Source organism: Pagrus major, chromosome 6 (assembly GCF_040436345.1).
Source record: "Pagrus major chromosome 6, Pma_NU_1.0".
NCBI lineage: Eukaryota > Metazoa > Chordata > Actinopteri > Spariformes > Sparidae > Pagrus > Pagrus major.
The window spans coordinates 7,215,798-7,231,421 of NC_133220.1; the positions used below are offsets into that span (position 1 = coordinate 7,215,798).

At 40.5% G+C, this 15,624-nt stretch overlaps 4 protein-coding genes across 5 annotated transcripts; 3 read left to right on the top strand and 1 right to left on the bottom strand.

Moving 5' to 3' along the window:
- Positions 1 to 432: 432 nt before the first annotated feature.
- LOC140997944 (nuclear factor 7, brain-like) lies at positions 433 to 2,787 on the bottom strand. Its single transcript, XM_073468041.1, has 2 exons — positions 2,728 to 2,787; positions 433 to 1,946 (listed from the first exon to the last, which is right to left on the bottom strand). The coding sequence occupies exon 2, from the start codon at positions 1,927 to 1,929 to the stop codon at positions 511 to 513; it is 1,419 nt and encodes a 472-aa protein (XP_073324142.1). The 5' UTR covers positions 1,930 to 1,946; positions 2,728 to 2,787; the 3' UTR covers positions 433 to 510.
- Positions 2,788 to 4,106: 1,319 nt separating this feature from the next.
- LOC140997945 (monoacylglycerol lipase abhd6-A-like) lies at positions 4,107 to 11,095 on the top strand. 2 transcript variants are annotated; one of them, XM_073468042.1, is made up of 9 exons: positions 4,107 to 4,163; positions 6,081 to 6,193; positions 7,857 to 8,016; positions 8,230 to 8,343; positions 8,992 to 9,124; positions 9,241 to 9,401; positions 9,610 to 9,664; positions 10,074 to 10,174; positions 10,381 to 11,095. In XM_073468042.1, exons 2-9 carry the CDS (start codon positions 6,090 to 6,092, stop codon positions 10,558 to 10,560), a joined length of 1,008 nt encoding a protein of 335 aa, XP_073324143.1. In that variant the 5' UTR covers positions 4,107 to 4,163; positions 6,081 to 6,089; the 3' UTR covers positions 10,561 to 11,095. The 2 variants fall into 2 exon arrangements, with proteins under 2 accessions (XP_073324143.1, XP_073324144.1); XM_073468043.1 differs by lacking the exon at positions 4,107 to 4,163 and adding an exon at positions 5,600 to 5,615 and having other exon boundaries at positions 10,381 to 10,770.
- A 1,868-nt stretch (positions 11,096 to 12,963) lies between these two features.
- On the top strand, positions 12,964 to 15,229 carry rpp14 (ribonuclease P/MRP 14 subunit). Its single transcript, XM_073467375.1, has 5 exons — positions 12,964 to 13,136; positions 13,355 to 13,439; positions 13,801 to 13,877; positions 13,962 to 14,040; positions 14,384 to 15,229. Exons 1-5 carry the CDS (start codon positions 13,045 to 13,047, stop codon positions 14,438 to 14,440), a joined length of 390 nt encoding a protein of 129 aa, XP_073323476.1. The 5' UTR covers positions 12,964 to 13,044; the 3' UTR covers positions 14,441 to 15,229.
- On the top strand, positions 14,474 to 14,959 carry LOC140997457 (hydroxyacyl-thioester dehydratase type 2, mitochondrial-like). Its single transcript, XM_073467374.1, has one exon. The coding sequence runs from the start codon at positions 14,474 to 14,476 to the stop codon at positions 14,957 to 14,959; it is 486 nt and encodes a 161-aa protein (XP_073323475.1).
- Positions 15,230 to 15,624: the final 395 nt, after the last annotated feature.

The following is a 15,624-nucleotide window of genomic DNA, read 5'->3' on the forward strand; positions in this document are numbered from 1 at the left end:
TTTCATGGTGTTTGGCATCAATATGGGTTGCATTACTGCCACCCTCTGGATTATAACATGTTCACACTGAAAACTAAATTAACCCATTCAAGGTTTTTAGGTCTTTATTTGTCACATACACAGAGATTACAATGCAATGTACAGTGCAATTCACTTTAGGTGGATATCAGTTCATAGCTGGTCAGAAAAAAAGGAAAATATTGATAAGATATAGAGATAAAGATAAAGATACAAATAAAATATTATATTATGTACGCATGTATACACATACTATATACACAACATATACACTGCACATAAACACATAAGCACAATATACACTATACACAAAGTTGATCCCATTGACCTGCATCCACACTCAGAAATCCCAACCCTGAACCATGAAAGAAAAGCCTGAAAAGGATATTTTTAGTGTGAGACAAATGTATTTGATCTGATTCTTTACATGTGTTATCCTCCACAAACACGTTTATGAACACATTAACTTTAGAGGAGTTAACTGTTTACTCATCACCACCTTCTAACCAAGCACTCCATCAGACCTGCTGCTGTGACACAGACTTTCAGTGGTAATATCTTCATTTCATCCTCACAGTAAATGTATGGAAACATCCTCTCAGTGAAGGTGTGTGTGAAGGTGTGTATGTGTGTGTTAGTGTCAGGATCAGAGAACGACAGCTTTCCTCCGGTCCAGTCCAGATGAACTCTGATCCTCTGGGGCTTCCTTTGTAGTACGAGACCAGTGTATGGACCTGGTGGTGAGCGTGTGAAGTACTGACCTACTCCAAACCCTACTCCCCATAATCCAGAGTCTATGTCTCTTTTTCCATGGACAGATGTTGATATCACACCCAGTTCCCAGTCAGTACTGTCTCCAACCTCGACATCCCAGCTGTGAGTCCCTGAGCCAAAGCTCTCAGAGCCGAGGACAATGCGAAAGCAGTCAAACCTCTCTGGGTTTTCAGGAAGCATCTGTTCCTCTCCACATCTCACACTGGTCAGATCTTCAGACAGGATGAGTTCTGAGTCAGCTGTGTTTGGATCCAGAATCACAGGAGTGTAGGAGACCAACTCCTTCATCTTGTTCCAGATGTTGAAGGTCAGGTTGCCCAGGTGTTTGGCCACATCTATCAGAGCTCCTGAGACCAGCTGTGGATCATCCAGCAGGGGGCGCTGCTGGACTCTCTTCACTGCAGCCTTGTAGTTCTGCAGGAATGAGAGGTCTTCAGCTCTCAGCTCTTTTTTTGTGGCTTTGATTGTGACTGACAGAGCTGCTATCTCTCTGCTCAGAGCCTCAATCTCCTTCTTCATCATCGTACTCTTCTGCTCCTCTTCCTCCCTCAGAGCAGTGATCCTGGCCTCCTCTTCCTCTTGTAGAAACTGATGAAGCTTCTTAAACTGCTCTTTAATCTGCCTCTCTGTGTGTCGGGCCTGGACTTTCATGTGTTCTGCTGTTTGATCAAAGTTTCCTTTCATTTCTTTGCAGACCTTCAGTTTCTCCTGTAAGGGCTTCAGGGATTTCTGGAGCTCCTTTCTGTGATCCTGTGCAGCTTCATCGATGGGTCTGAATCTGTGGTTGTTGTGTGTTTTTGAGTCTCTGCAGACGAGACACACTGGCTGCTGATGGTCCAGACAGAAGAGTTTGAGTTTCTCACCGTGCAGACTGCAGACAGCCTCAGACCCGGCTGAAGCTCTCTGGTCTCTCTCCTGTAGGAAGGTCTCACACAGGTTCTTTATCACCAGACTAACAGGTGGTTGGGTTCTTGAAGATCTTCTCCTACAAACTGGACACTCGCGTGTTGGTTTGTCTCTCCACCAACTGTTCAGGCAGTCTTTACAGAAGCTGTGGCTGCATGACAGGACAACAGGATCTCTAAAGATGTCCTGACAGACCGGACAGCAGAGATCCTCCTCTGATCTGGAAGCCATGTCTTCTCTGAGTGGAGCTGAAAACACAGCAGACAGCACGTTAAAACAGGACGTCAGGTGTGTGTCCCCTCCCTGCTGTAGAGAGTTGCCTCAGTTACTTTCACTTTGAGTCTTTGTGTGTGTTTTCCAGTACTTAAAGTGTGGGTGTCTGTGCACAATCTGGCGTGGTTTTGTTGCTCCTGTACTACAATTGGTCCTCAGTACTGTCTAAAACAGCTTCCACATCTCACATCTAAACAGCCTTGGAAATTAAAACAGTTTTAGCCGTGCAGGATATTCGTGCATGGTGTGCAAATGGAAGTTTGTCACTGACAGCAGTTTTTTCACTGCCAATCATGTGGCGTAGCCGAATCGTTTTAGATCCTACGTTCCCTGAAGGCAACATGATAGGGGAAGGTCTGTAGCCTTTCGGTTAAGCTGTCTGTCATGATGCCACACCCCTCTCAGTTGATACCACGCCCCTCTCAGTTGATGCCACGCCCCCCACGCTAGATCAGGGTCAAAAGTCTGAAACTGTAAAAAAAACTAAGATCTGAATCTGAAAAGATAAAACATGTAACTGAAAGAAATAGGATCCCAAATATCAAAACATATGAAAGTGAAAAATGAAAATAAATGATTTATTCAAAAGAATTACCAGAGTTGATCATAATTATTTTTAACCTGAAAAAAATGAAAATTTGAAATTTCAGTTTCAAATTTTACTTTTTCCAAGTACAAAACATTTGACCCCGATTTAGCTCCATACTGGCTGAAGCATTTCACTTCTTCATTCCTTCATTATTTAAAAACTCCTACCTGTAACTGTCCTCTCTCAGCTGAAGTCAGAAACTTTGTAATGACGGTAAATCTTGTCTTTAGATGTGTCTCCTCTCAGTCACAAGTGAACAGAGTCAAACTATTTCCTTGTTGACAACTTTCTTCTTATTTTATGATGTTTGGCATCAATATGCGTTGCATTGCTGCCACCTTCTGGATTACAACATGTTCAAACTGAAAACTAAATTAACCCGTTCAAGGTTCAAGGTTCTTTATTTGTCACATACACAGAGATTACAATACAATGTACAGTGCAGTTCACTTTAGGTGGATATCAGTTCATAGCTGGTCAGAAAAAAAATTAATATTGATAAGATATAGAGATAAAGATACAAATAAAATATATTATGTACGCATGTATACACATTATACTTGCAAATTCTTCCCTCAGTGTAGTATCAAGATCTTCATCCACACTCAGAAATCCCCGAGCACCATCCAAATAAGAAATACAGATACTTTAAGAAATACAAATACTTTGAGACATTCAAATACTTTAAGATATACAAATACTTTAAGATATACAGATACTTTAAGATATACAAATACTTTAAGATATACAGATACTTTGAGATATTCAAATACTTTAAGATATACAAATACTTTAAGATATACAGATACTTTAAGATATACAAATACTTTAAGATATACAGATACTTTAAGATATACAGATACTTTAAGATATACAAATACTTTAAGATATACATATACTTTAAGATATACAGATACTTTAAGATATACAGATACTTTAAGATATACAAATACTTTAAGACATACAGATACTTTAAGATATACAGATACTTTAAGAAATACAGATACTTTAAGATATACAAATACTTTAAGATATACAAATACTTTAAGATATACAGATACTTTAAGATATACTGGTACTTTAAGATATACAAATACTTTAAAATATACAGATACTTTAAAATTTACAGATACTTTAAGAAATACATATACTTTAAGAAATACAGATACTTAAAGATTTACAGATACTTTAAGATATACTGGTACTTTAAGATATACAGTTACTTTAGGAGATACAGATACTTTAAGAAATACATTTACTTTAAGAAATACATTTACTTTAAGATATATAGATATTTTAAGATTTACAGATACTTGTTTAAAAAATGTTTAAACTTTTATTGCTTCCTGGACAGATGCGCATCAACACTGTTAAATGAAACTGTGAAGCTGTGTATTCCCACCACTGTGGTATTTCCGACAGTGCCTGAACGCAGCTCGGCCTGTACTGTACTGCCCCTTTAACGCAGATGAAAGTGTCTGTTGTGTAATGTGGGTGAAAGAGGAGGAAGAGGAGGAGGAGGAGGAGGAAGAGGAGGAGGAGGAGGAGGAGCGGGCTGAATGGAGGACAGTTTCCTTTGACAGGTCGAAGAGGACTCTCACAGGTACAGTGCTGCTCCTGTCCAGCTCATTATAAACATGATATCATGAAAATGAAGATAATGTGTCGTCACTTCAGCGGCGGACTGTGTCTTTCAGTCGGTGTGTTTGTGTCCAACCTGCAGTTTCCTTGTGTCGTGTTTGAGATGTGATGTTTTCTCCAACAGGAATCAAAACCAGGACACACGTGTGTGTGTGTGAAACAACCTGTTGTGTACCTTTTATCTTGAACTCTCCTCTCTTTATTCAATCATTCACTATAGAAATATAAACAATTATTCTACAATAACATGAAAGCAGCGGTGTTTCTTGTTAAAGGGAAGTTACATCTACTCCCCTTTTAGACTCCACACCTCCTCTCGTTTCTATAAAAACTTTATTTAACTTTGTTTTTCTTACAAAACAGTCTCGACCCAAAGGCTTCTTGCTCACGGGCTCATCGGTGGAGGGAGTTTGACACCTGTTGTGTGTGTGTGTGTGTGTGTGTGTGTGTGTGTGTGTCGGCTCAAAGCAGCAAAGTTCAGTATTGATCCTAAATTATGTCAATCTGTGGGGAAAAAACACCTCAAGATGTTTACATTATTATCATATCATTGAATAGCAGTGATTAAATGTAACTAAGTACATTTACTCAAGTATTGTGCTTAAGTAGAGTTTTGAAGTATTTTTTACTTTACTCGAGTATTTCCATTTTCTGCTACTTCCCATTTCCACTCCTCTACATTTAATTGATTACTTTAATCACTAGTTACTTTGCTTTAAAGTATCACATTTATTTAAAAAATACAATTAGAATTTTCTTTTATTTGTACTTTTGATACTTGAGTACATTGAAAAGCAAATACTTCCAGACTTTTACTCAAGTACAATTCATTTGGACGACTTTCACTTCCACCAAAGTAAGATTTTAACACGATATCTTTGCTTTTATTAAAGTATGACTTTTGTATACTTTAATCAATAATGTTTAATTGTACAGGAGTTGTAGATAGAAAAACAAACTGACCACCTTAACATTCGTGCAACTAGAATGAAATATGACACAAGAAACATTTTTTTTAAAGATTTGTATGTAGATTGTGTGCAAGACATCATTTTGCACTGTAACTCTTCCCTCCTCTGCTCATTTATATAAAGATACTTTCCTCTGTGTTGAAAATCTCTGGACATGCAGACAAATCACATTTAAAAACATTTTTTATTTCATTTGTAGCTGACTAGTATGTAGTAAAATGTAACACTGCATGCTGTGCACAAATTTTGTGTTTGTGTTTTGACCTGAGAGCCTTCGAGCAGCAGAAATGACATATCGTTAATCACATGCTGAAAATGACCTTGATGACATTGTTATGCCATCATCTGGGTTTTTTTTCTCAGACCTGATAAAACTCCGCCAGAGGCACAGAAGATGTTATACAACTGTTTCACAGGCTGACTACGACTAATAACGGCCTCGGGTAAATTTGTGGAATGCCCCTTTAATTACTATGACAGTAGTTTTGAGTTGTTTTTTAATTTGTATTTTTTTCTAATGGGTGATGGTTTGCAGTTAGTCACTGTTATTTTATGAGGACACAAAGGCTCAATGATTGACCAGTGTCTTGAATATTTGTGGTAAATTAACAGCTCGGCCGCCTTGGGCAAGAAAATGAGCTCATGGACGCTAGCAGTTTGCCTCCGTTTCCAGTCTTTGTGCTAAGCTAGGCTAAAGACGAATCACAGTACCACATCTGTACTTCATGACACTGATATTCACCTTCCCATGTGACTCAGGGAATCAGCTAAGTTTCCCAGAATGGTCAGAGGGAACTGCACATCTCAATTCATCTGAACACAAGTCAGTATTCAAAGAGGCCTGTGTGGGTAAATGATGACGTCTGTTTGTGTGTCGTGGGGTTTTTGTCGTCGTTTTTTTCAACCAGGCTGCAGCGATGGAGCTGATCATGCTGTCAGGAGGGATTCTGGTCGTCCCCGTCCTCGCCTTCATCACCTCCGTCCTGTTCTGGCCAGGGCAGCTCCTGAAGGCCTACAACTGGTAAAAGAGGTTTATTTTATTATTATTATTTCCGATATGAATTTTAGATTTCATTGGCTCTCATTGTACCCATTAATTCCTACATCACAGGCTTATTTACAATATCTATCAATGAACTTTCCTCTCAGGTAATCTAAGGCATAAATAGAAATAAAAATGACTCTTCTCGTCCATCATACTGTCCATATATAGAAAATAAACAAATACAACTTGAGAAAATTTGATTAATTTTACATATTTTTTTTGTCGAACTCTCCGGTGCAGAGCAACAACCCTCAGGACAAATTAAAGACAATATACGTTACTGCGGACAGCAGAGAGACAGATGTCCTGCAGGGCTTCAAGTCGTGTTTCCACAAGCATGTTATCTTGCTGTTTTTAAACATATTTAAAGCAACAGTATGTAGAAATTGGCATTTTGTGCAATATGGGCCACCAAAGTTGTAATACAAATCCCTGTAACAGTCTGTGTGATGTAATGCAGGTGCTTACTACAAACAAAACTCATTACATCACAACAATGTGATGTGTTGAAACATGTGACACTGTGACCCGACCCGCTCACCGAGGTTACATAGTGCAGGAACAAGTGACAGAGACACCGTTCACCCTGTTACAAGACACTGAACCATCAACACGATTCTGAAGCTGTTATTTATTTTCTTTTAATAATAATAGTTTTGTGACCGAATGTGAAGTCACAGCTGCTTCTGCTGCTGCAATGTTGCTGTCTCCAGAATATAATTATGTTGTGAAGGGGCAGGACTGTGACCTTGCCTACTGAACTTCGTCCAAGCTGTAAAAAAAAGAGCTTATTTGTTGGCCACTTGGCAGATTATCGTCAGAGGTACACAACACACACACACACACACACACACACACACACACACACACACACACACAGGCACACACACAGGCACACACAGAGCTGAGTCACTGTCATATAATAACCTCTTTGTGAAGTTATAAAATGCTACAAAACACTGAAACGTCGCATGAAATAAGATTAGATTTAAATTAGGTAAAATGACAACAGGATTTTCAAGGAGAAGTGCAGATGAAACAACATATTCGAGCTTTTATAAAGGGTTAAATAAGTATTCTGAAAGTCTGAATGGTGAGAAAATTAATACTAGTTGAACGCTGACGTTACTATTCGAATGTGTAATTTGGTCGTAACCCCTTAAATATGCAAGGAGGCAGCACTACTGAGGGTAAAACTGTGTGTACACTAGTCAGAGACACGTGATTTTGTTACAGTCAGCCGAGTTTTTTGTTACTTTTTGGCGTTTTGCTGCTGGAACGTGTCGAGGTCAGACGTCTGACTTTGACTGGATCACAGCGTTAGTCTCGTTCAATGGTTTTATCCCCAAGAGGACGGCCATTTTGATTAATTGGTCCGTTTAACACTGCTCTCCATTGGGAGAAACCTTAGAAATTTTAACAACATCTATAGTGATGAACGTTATGTGAAGCAGAAGTAACACACGTCAGCTACATGCTACATGCGTGTCTCCGTAGCACAACTACAAATCAAGTTTTGTGGACTGTGTGGAATAATAAACACTAAATCCTGCACGGATGATAGAGTTATACACATTATGCTTTTGCAAACTATACAGATGATAAAAACTGATGATGACCCTGCTGTGATCCTCTGCAGGTACTGGCGTCGCAGGCTGGGCCTCGTGGTCCGTTACTCCAACTATGGAAGTTACCGCTTCTGTTATTCCAGCCGCGGGACGCCAGGGGGCGCCACGCCGACACTGCTGTTTCTGCACGGCTTCTCCGCTACCAAGGACATGTGGCTGCCTGTGGTCAAGGTAACACAGACACACAACTCTTCTCACACACACACTCTTAGGAATGTGAGATTATCTTTCTCAAACAAACTTTTCTGGAAGAAGAAAGAAGGTGAGATGGTCGGATGGAACGAGGGGCAGAAATGATGGATGAAGATACTATAAACCTGCCTCAGTGTTGAGAAGTGTGGACCACCTTTCATTTCAGTTGGGTGTGTTTGTTTTCTCCTCCAGTATCTCCCCAGAAACCAGCATGTGGTCTGTGTGGACATGCCGGGACACGAGGGGACGAGTCGCACCGGGGCAGAGGACTACAGCATCCAGGGCCAGGTCTGCCGAATCCACCAGGTCTGTACGAGTGACGGCATCGTGACGACATCTCTGCTTTTTGGCAACATTTTGGCCTCAAAAACATTGAATTTGGATGAGACCTGGTTAGAATTAGGTTTAGGTTGGGATAAGAGCTGTAGTGATGCAGATTGAGGGACCCTGTTGTAGTTGGAGACGGCATCAGCATCTCTGATGAAAAAACCAGCATGTCACAAATCTTTTGCCTTCTCTCGGTTAGTTTGACGACTTCGGTGTGATTTACAATCTTAATCTTGTGAAGTCTGTCCTTGGCGGCCTCTGCTCAGTCACCTTTGCACGCAGGTCAGGAATTTCTGCAAGCTAAGGCTTGGTTCTGGTTCAGTATCTGAGGTCAAGGTTCACCTTTGTTCAGCTGTGCCCTGCAGATTGACTGATCCCTGTGAGCCGTCCGGCCGTTAGTTTAGCTGTTTAGCCGTCACAAGTTACTTAAAAGAAAAGTTCTGGGAAACACACACATTCTTCTTCTTCCTGATAATGAGATGTTTAGGTTGGAGCTGGAGGCAGGACATGGTTAGCTTAGCTTCTGTATCTGTCACGTGTAGATGCTGACCTGATGGATAAACTGTTGTTCTCCTGAGAGATAATCAGTCAGATAACACATTTCTCTGTTTGTGTCTCTCCGTTCAGTTTGTGCAGAGTATCGGTCTGGACAAAAAACCCTTCCATGTGATCGGGACGTCGATGGGTGGGAACGTCGCGGGTGTGTACGCTGCCCATTACCCCGATTATCTGTGCAGTGCTACCTTGATTTGCCCGGCAGGTAAACACAGCAGACACCTGATAACTTTTCCTTGAGACTGTTGCAAGAAGCAGAACTACAGATGTGTCTTTGTCCTCCTCCCTGTCCTCCTCTCTGTCCTCCTCCCTGTCCTCCAGGTCTTGTTTATCCCACGGACTCTGAGTTCATCAGTCGTCTGAGGGAGTTGGAGAAGAATGACAAGCAGGAGGAGCCGATCCCTCTGATCCCCTCCACCATTAAGGAGCTGGAGGACATGTTGACGCTCTGCTGCTACACCCCCATCAACCTCCCCCGGCCGGTACAGAACCGCGCTACCTGCTCTAAAATCCAGATTAACACACTTTAAAGGCTTCACACAACTTCATGTACCGTACAGTACAAGAATATCAGTGCAACTACCTGTGCTTAACAAGTATTGTACAGCGAGTACTGTTACTGCAGTATTTGGGGAATACCCATTGACATTGTCTGTGTGTGTGTGTGTGTGTGTGTGTGTGTGTTGTCAGGCTATGCGGGGTCTCCTTGACAACAGGATCCCCAACAATGGTTTCTACAAAGAAGGTCAGTCTGCTCATATCGATCACCAACACTGCCTTACTTTTCTGTCTTTCTTTTAATTAATAAGAAAGATTAATTCCTGTTGATGATCCAAACTCAACACTTCCTCCATGCGAACTGTTGTCTTGATAAATACAGAATAATATACATTTGCACAGCACTAATTCAGTCAGTACACCTACAGGATCATGTCGCTCTCACCACTCCATCTTTTTTAACACCTAGACTGTTTCCATCGTACCGCTCTGTCAAGATGTTGAAGATGAAACTAAACACTTCCTGCACAGGTGTTTCACATTAAAAGCCCTTCAGCAGCTCAGAGACAAGTGTGTTCGCATGATACTGGGGATCCAAATAAAGAATAATGAAGTGTTGCGTTACATTGATAGCACCTGTTGTGTCTGTCGTTCAGTGTTCATGGAGATCGTCGGGGAGAAGTCTCGTCACTCGCTGCAGGAGAACTTGCATCTAATCACAGCACCTGTGCAGGTCATCTGGGGGCAGGAGGACCAGGTATGAAAGAAGCACAGCGATGCAGCGAAGGTTGTTAAAAAAAATATGTCAAGGAAAAAGGCATAACCGCACACCTCTTGATTATTCTATAAATTTTACTGTAATGAGGATAGAAATAGCCAAACAGCAGGTCATAGTCGATATAGGAGGTGCTACCAAAATCCACAAACTTGACAAGCTGCTGATAAACATGTCTACCGTCTCAGGTGGTGGACGTGTCGGGGGCGACGGTGCTGAAGTCGACGCTGCCAAATTGCCAGGTGGAGCTGCTGGAGAGCTGCGGTCACTCTGTGGCGCTGGAGCGGCCCAGGAAAGCTGCAAAGCTCATCATGGACTTCCTGTCTGTGGAGGAAGCCAACGGTGAAAATGCTAAGAAACATTCCTAAAGAAAAAGTTTTAACCGTGTGTTTAATGTTTCTACTTAATACGTCTACGATGCTGACCCCTGACCTCACGATGGACGATGAAGGCGAGGAGAATGAAGGTTATGATGAGGATGTAAACACTGAAGGTGATGATACAAAAGTTTTCTATGACAGTGTTGACATCTGTGAGAATTGAATGAATGCACAAAAATATCACAGACTGTCAGATATTGCTGAAGTGTTTACCTGTTTAGTCGCAGGTGGCTGTGGTCTCTTTTTTATGTTAATGTCGAACATTCTGCTTTGGGATTTTGCACATGTTGCCTCCATAAGAAACTGTATTTCGGTCTTTTGTTTTATGTGAAGTCTCCCGCTCTGAACCGACTGCATATTTAACCTCATAAAAACACATTCAGATTTGAAATTCAAGAAAGAAGGGTGTTGAGTACTGTAAGTGAGAAAGCTGTCACATTCATTTTACTGTTTGTTAAACGAGATGATTCCATAATTTCAGAGTGTCTTTGGATTATAAAAATAAATCTCCTGAAGAAAATGATTTCATTGAAAATTTATTGGAAACTTGTGCTGGTTTGTTTTGATGTAGTAATACGTCACCAGGCCGCTGGGGGGCGACACATCTCTACAGCTTTATCAACATCAAAGAGTAGATATTTGAATGAAGATGTACCACTCCACAGTAGAAACATTCAATCTTTTTAGGTTGAAAATTATTTGCTTTCATATACTGAAAAATAGTGAGAAATTTGGTGTATTTTTTTTTTTTTTATCATTCCTACCTTTTCATCTGCATGATTTTTTAAAGGATTAAAAAGAGACACAAACTCGATCGTGTCCTCAAAATGAAAAATTGTCAAATGCCACATTTTAGTTTGACTTCTGATTACTGTCTGTAGGAAAACATGTTTATTTCTGTGAATCTAATGTTGTCATCAATACAAATATTTCAAATTTAAAACTTCATGGCATAAATATACAAACTGGATCTACCTTTCGATGTCCGAAGATCTGACAGTATGACACATCTCACTATTTTACACCTCTTTGATATTAAACACGGCTGTGATGACTGCGCATGCGCAGACAGGTTGCGTACTCTGAAGTTTACATGGAGGCTGAGCTGTTCACAACACGCTGTCATCTCTTCACGTGGATGTAGCTGGTGAGTTAAATGTTTGACTCTTACTTTATAAGATATTCAACAATAACAAACACTAGTTCATTGAATGTTAGCTGTGTTTAGCCGTCAGTGTAGCAGCCGCGAGTTAGCATAGCTGAAGTTAGCCACCTAACTTAGCTAATGTTTGACCTCCTGTTAGCTGGTTTTACCTTCAGGTTGTGCAGCCGTGTAGCTAAACTGCAGAGTGTCTGACACTCACACGTGGAAATGTTAAGTCTGTCAGACATGTGGAGCCTGTAAGTAAAAAATAATTATTTATAAATTATAAATATTTTAAGTTCAACAGCTTAAGCCTGGTGGTTAGCTGCTATCTTGTTAGCTATGTTTACATACGTTGTTTGTGTCCACGAATACAATTTCACTTGTGTTTATAAAGAAAGATTTTGCTGTAAAAGTCTGACAGAGCTGTTTTTTTATTTATTGTTTTTGTCCTGTGACCTTCATATCAAAAATACTGTAGAGACGTATACCGATTTGTTATTGGAAGAAAGAAAACAGCAAGATTGTATTTATTTAGTATGTAGTCTTACCATGGTAAAATAAATAAATAATAACATATGTATATAAATACATATGTTATTGCAAAGATGACACTAGTGTACCAAAACAATAACCTTGCCAGGAAGTTATTAATTCTAAAGTACACCCAGCATCTCTTTCTGCATTATAATCTCTTTTATTGGGGGGCAAAAAAAGTTTTCATGTGTGCATATCAGGCAACATATTTGCAGATATTGATCTATCTGCTGTCGGCCAATATCAGCTGATAATATCAGCCAACTGATCCATCGGTCAGGTTCTAATAAATTGAGCTGAAGTCGGACGCATTGTGGAGGATTTGTGAACCATTTCCATTTGTTTTGTTGGGGGACTCTGGATTTAGCTACTCTTTTTAGGATAAATCACATTTTTTCTCTGTTTTTTGTTGTTCAGGATCTTTGAATGGGTTTGGTGTTCTGTACAAATTAATACATAGAAATCAATTTAGGCTCATGTGGATACATTCATTTACATCCTTTGTCTGGCTCGTGCTGATTTAATTCTGTTGTTTACAAAGTTTAATGAAATAATTACAATGCGAAAACCTCAAAACAACAGACCCACTATCAGGTTTGAACTACATAATACACTCACACACACACACACACACAGATACTTGTATGTGTACAAAATACAGACCCAACATTGTGTGGTTTGAAATCACGCTGAGTTTTCTTGATGTCTGTTTGACCTTCAGTGGTTTGTTTTCCAGTCAGCTGATCGACCTGCTGCTCTTCACCTGTTGGAGTCACTGATGCTTTAATAGAATGAGCCCCACAGACAAGAAGGACAAACCTGCAGTTTACCAACGGGTCGTGTTGAAGAACGCCTCGCCGTATCACTACATGAAGGTCTGCCTGTAAGTCACCGTGACATGTTTTTTGGGTGATAATTAATATACATTTTTTTATTAATGTGCATATAATTCACTATTATTTATTATTAAAACGTTTTCATAGTGATATTGTGGTTTGTATTCCTTAAAAGGTTATATAAATGTGTTGATAATACATGTCAATAGTAGTAACTAATAATAACTATAGATTCATCCCTCATAATATTTCTGTGTGTGTTTAGTGTGCTGGAAGATGAATCTACCAGACTGAGCGCAGTTGATTTGAAGCAGTTTATCATCTCAGGTCTGAAGAGTCTGTATGGAGAGGTGAGATCATCACCACAGTCAGCTGAACACAGTGTGATCTGCTCTGACGCTGGGACAAACAGAAACTTAATAATACCAGATATTCCTTTTTTTTTGTCTTATGTGATAGCTGACTTTCTATTTTTGAGTTCTGGAGTGTTGATCAGACAGATCGTGGTGACATCAGGAAATTTTAATGAGCGTTTACACTATTTTCTAACATTTTAGGTACGAAAAATGAATCGAAACATAGCCAGAAGATAATTCAATGATGAAAATTCTCATTAGTTGTCGCCCTCCAGTTCTTGTGATTGAGAAGTTCATGGTTTTGTTTGTCTGTTTGCAAGACATTTTTTCATACACTTGTATACGTTTTCTTCAGGTGGGAGCAGCGTTGACCTTTGACCTGTTGAAGTACGATGAAGACACCCTCACTGCTTTTCTGCGTGTTTACAGCAGGTGAGGTCAACACCAGCAGAATGGGAATAAATTTTAATTTGTCCCGGATTAGATTTTTAAAAAAATGTTTGTTGTTGTTTTCAGGGGTTTGGTGAAGCTGTGGAGCTCCTTGACTCTGCTGGGCTCCTACCAGAACCAGGCCTGTGCCTTCAGAGTGCTGCAGGTCAGCAGACTTCACTTCATCTCAGTGTCCAGAAATAATCTTTCTGTCAGTCTGACTGACTAAAGGCACTTTTCCACAGCAGGATAGTGCAATCTAATTTTACACAGTGTCCCAGCCTTTTTTGGAATCAGGATTGTAGATTCAGGACTTTAAAATGGAGTTCACTCTGGCAGGAGCTCGTATGGTTTGGATACAGTCTGGGGCGTGAATGTATATGTGGTAAATTGTATATTATTGCATGTATTGTGTTTATATTGAAGTGTTGAATCCGTAGAAGCTGTGAAAACAAACCTCCCTCTCAGACATTAAAGACTGTGTTATCTTTCTCTTATGTCAACTTCAGGTGTCTCCGTTCCTGCTTGCGCTGACAGGAAACAGTCGGGAGCTGCAGCTGGACTGAAGGAGTAGGAGGAGGATTGCTGTTTTCTTCAGGATGAGTTTCATGTGGAGCAGTATCGTTAATAACTCTCGGCTCTGCCTCTCGTCCGTCGCAGCAGCTCCGTCCTCCTGTCGGCTGCTTCACATCGGACAGCGAGCCTCCCTCACCAAAGCATTCTCCTCCCGGGACGTGGAGCTGTTCGCCGAGCTCACAGGTGACACCAACCCCCTCCACCTGGACCCGGCCTACGCAAAGACCACCTCCTTCGAGACACCCATCGTCCACGGCGTCCTCATCAACGGCCTGATCTCAGCCGTGCTCGGCACAAAGATGCCCGGCCGTGGCTGCGTCTTCTTGTACCAAGAGATACGCTTCCCTGCGCCGCTCTACATCGGCGAGGAGGTGCTGGCTGAAGCCGAGGTCCGCAAGATCAAGATGTCGTTCGCCTTCATTGCGGTGACATGCTCCGTCAAGGACAAAGTGGTGATGGAGGGGGAGGTGATGGTGATGATGCCTGAGGATCAGCAGCAGAGGGAGTGAGAGGAGGAGGACACACCGTGCTGCTCGGCGTGTGTCAGGTTAATTTGGTTGAAAAAGATTTTTCTGCACGATGGAATTTGCTCCACGATGCTGTTATTTTTGTTTTTTATTGATCATGTACTTGAATCCTGGCAACAAGAAGTGCAACTGGACAGAGTGTTTACCACAGAGACATGTCAGTCGTTGAGGATTTATTTTTGTAGCGTGTTTAATTTGTAAGATCTGCCCTGTATTTTGTTTAATGTGTGGAATAAAAACGCTAAACAACAATTCTTTTTTTCAAACAATTGTCAATTAATCTGCCGATTATTTTCTCGATTAATCGATTAGTTGTTTGGTCTATGAAATGTCAGAAAATGGTGAAAAATGTTAATCAGTATTTCCAAAGCCCAAGACAACATCCTCAAATGTCTTGTTTTGGCCACAATCCAAACTTACTCAGTTTACGGTTATTTAAAAAACACATTTATTTTTTTACTTTTTACTTATATAGTATTTGTTTTTGTTGATGCTTCTCTATTTTTGCCACCCTCTTTGCTGCTGTAATAATGGTAATTTCCCCATTGATGGACTAATAAAGGATTATCTCGTTACCTTAAAGGGGTTAAGAAACCAGGAAATCAGATTTATTTAGATTAATTCAGCTGAATTGATTATGAACAAAG

Bases quoted from the DNA above. Each gene is read 5' to 3' on its own strand.
- LOC140997944 (XM_073468041.1), bottom strand. From the start codon at position 1,929: ATGGCTTCCAGATCAGAGGAGGATCTCTGCTGTCCGGTCTGTCAGGAC.
- LOC140997945 (XM_073468042.1), top strand. From the start codon at position 6,090: ATGGAGCTGATCATGCTGTCAGGAGGGATTCTGGTCGTCCCCGTCCTC. The intron at 9,402-9,609 runs GTACAGAACCGC...GTGTGTTGTCAG, and splicing joins CCATCAACCTCCCCCGGCCG to GCTATGCGGGGTCTCCTTGA. The intron at 10,175-10,380 runs GTATGAAAGAAG...CTACCGTCTCAG, and splicing joins TCTGGGGGCAGGAGGACCAG to GTGGTGGACGTGTCGGGGGC.
- rpp14 (XM_073467375.1), top strand. From the start codon at position 13,045: ATGAGCCCCACAGACAAGAAGGACAAACCTGCAGTTTACCAACGGGTC. The intron at 13,440-13,800 runs GTGAGATCATCA...CGTTTTCTTCAG, and splicing joins TGAAGAGTCTGTATGGAGAG to GTGGGAGCAGCGTTGACCTT. The intron at 13,878-13,961 runs GTGAGGTCAACA...TGTTGTTTTCAG, and splicing joins TTTCTGCGTGTTTACAGCAG to GGGTTTGGTGAAGCTGTGGA.
- LOC140997457 (XM_073467374.1), top strand. From the start codon at position 14,474: ATGAGTTTCATGTGGAGCAGTATCGTTAATAACTCTCGGCTCTGCCTC.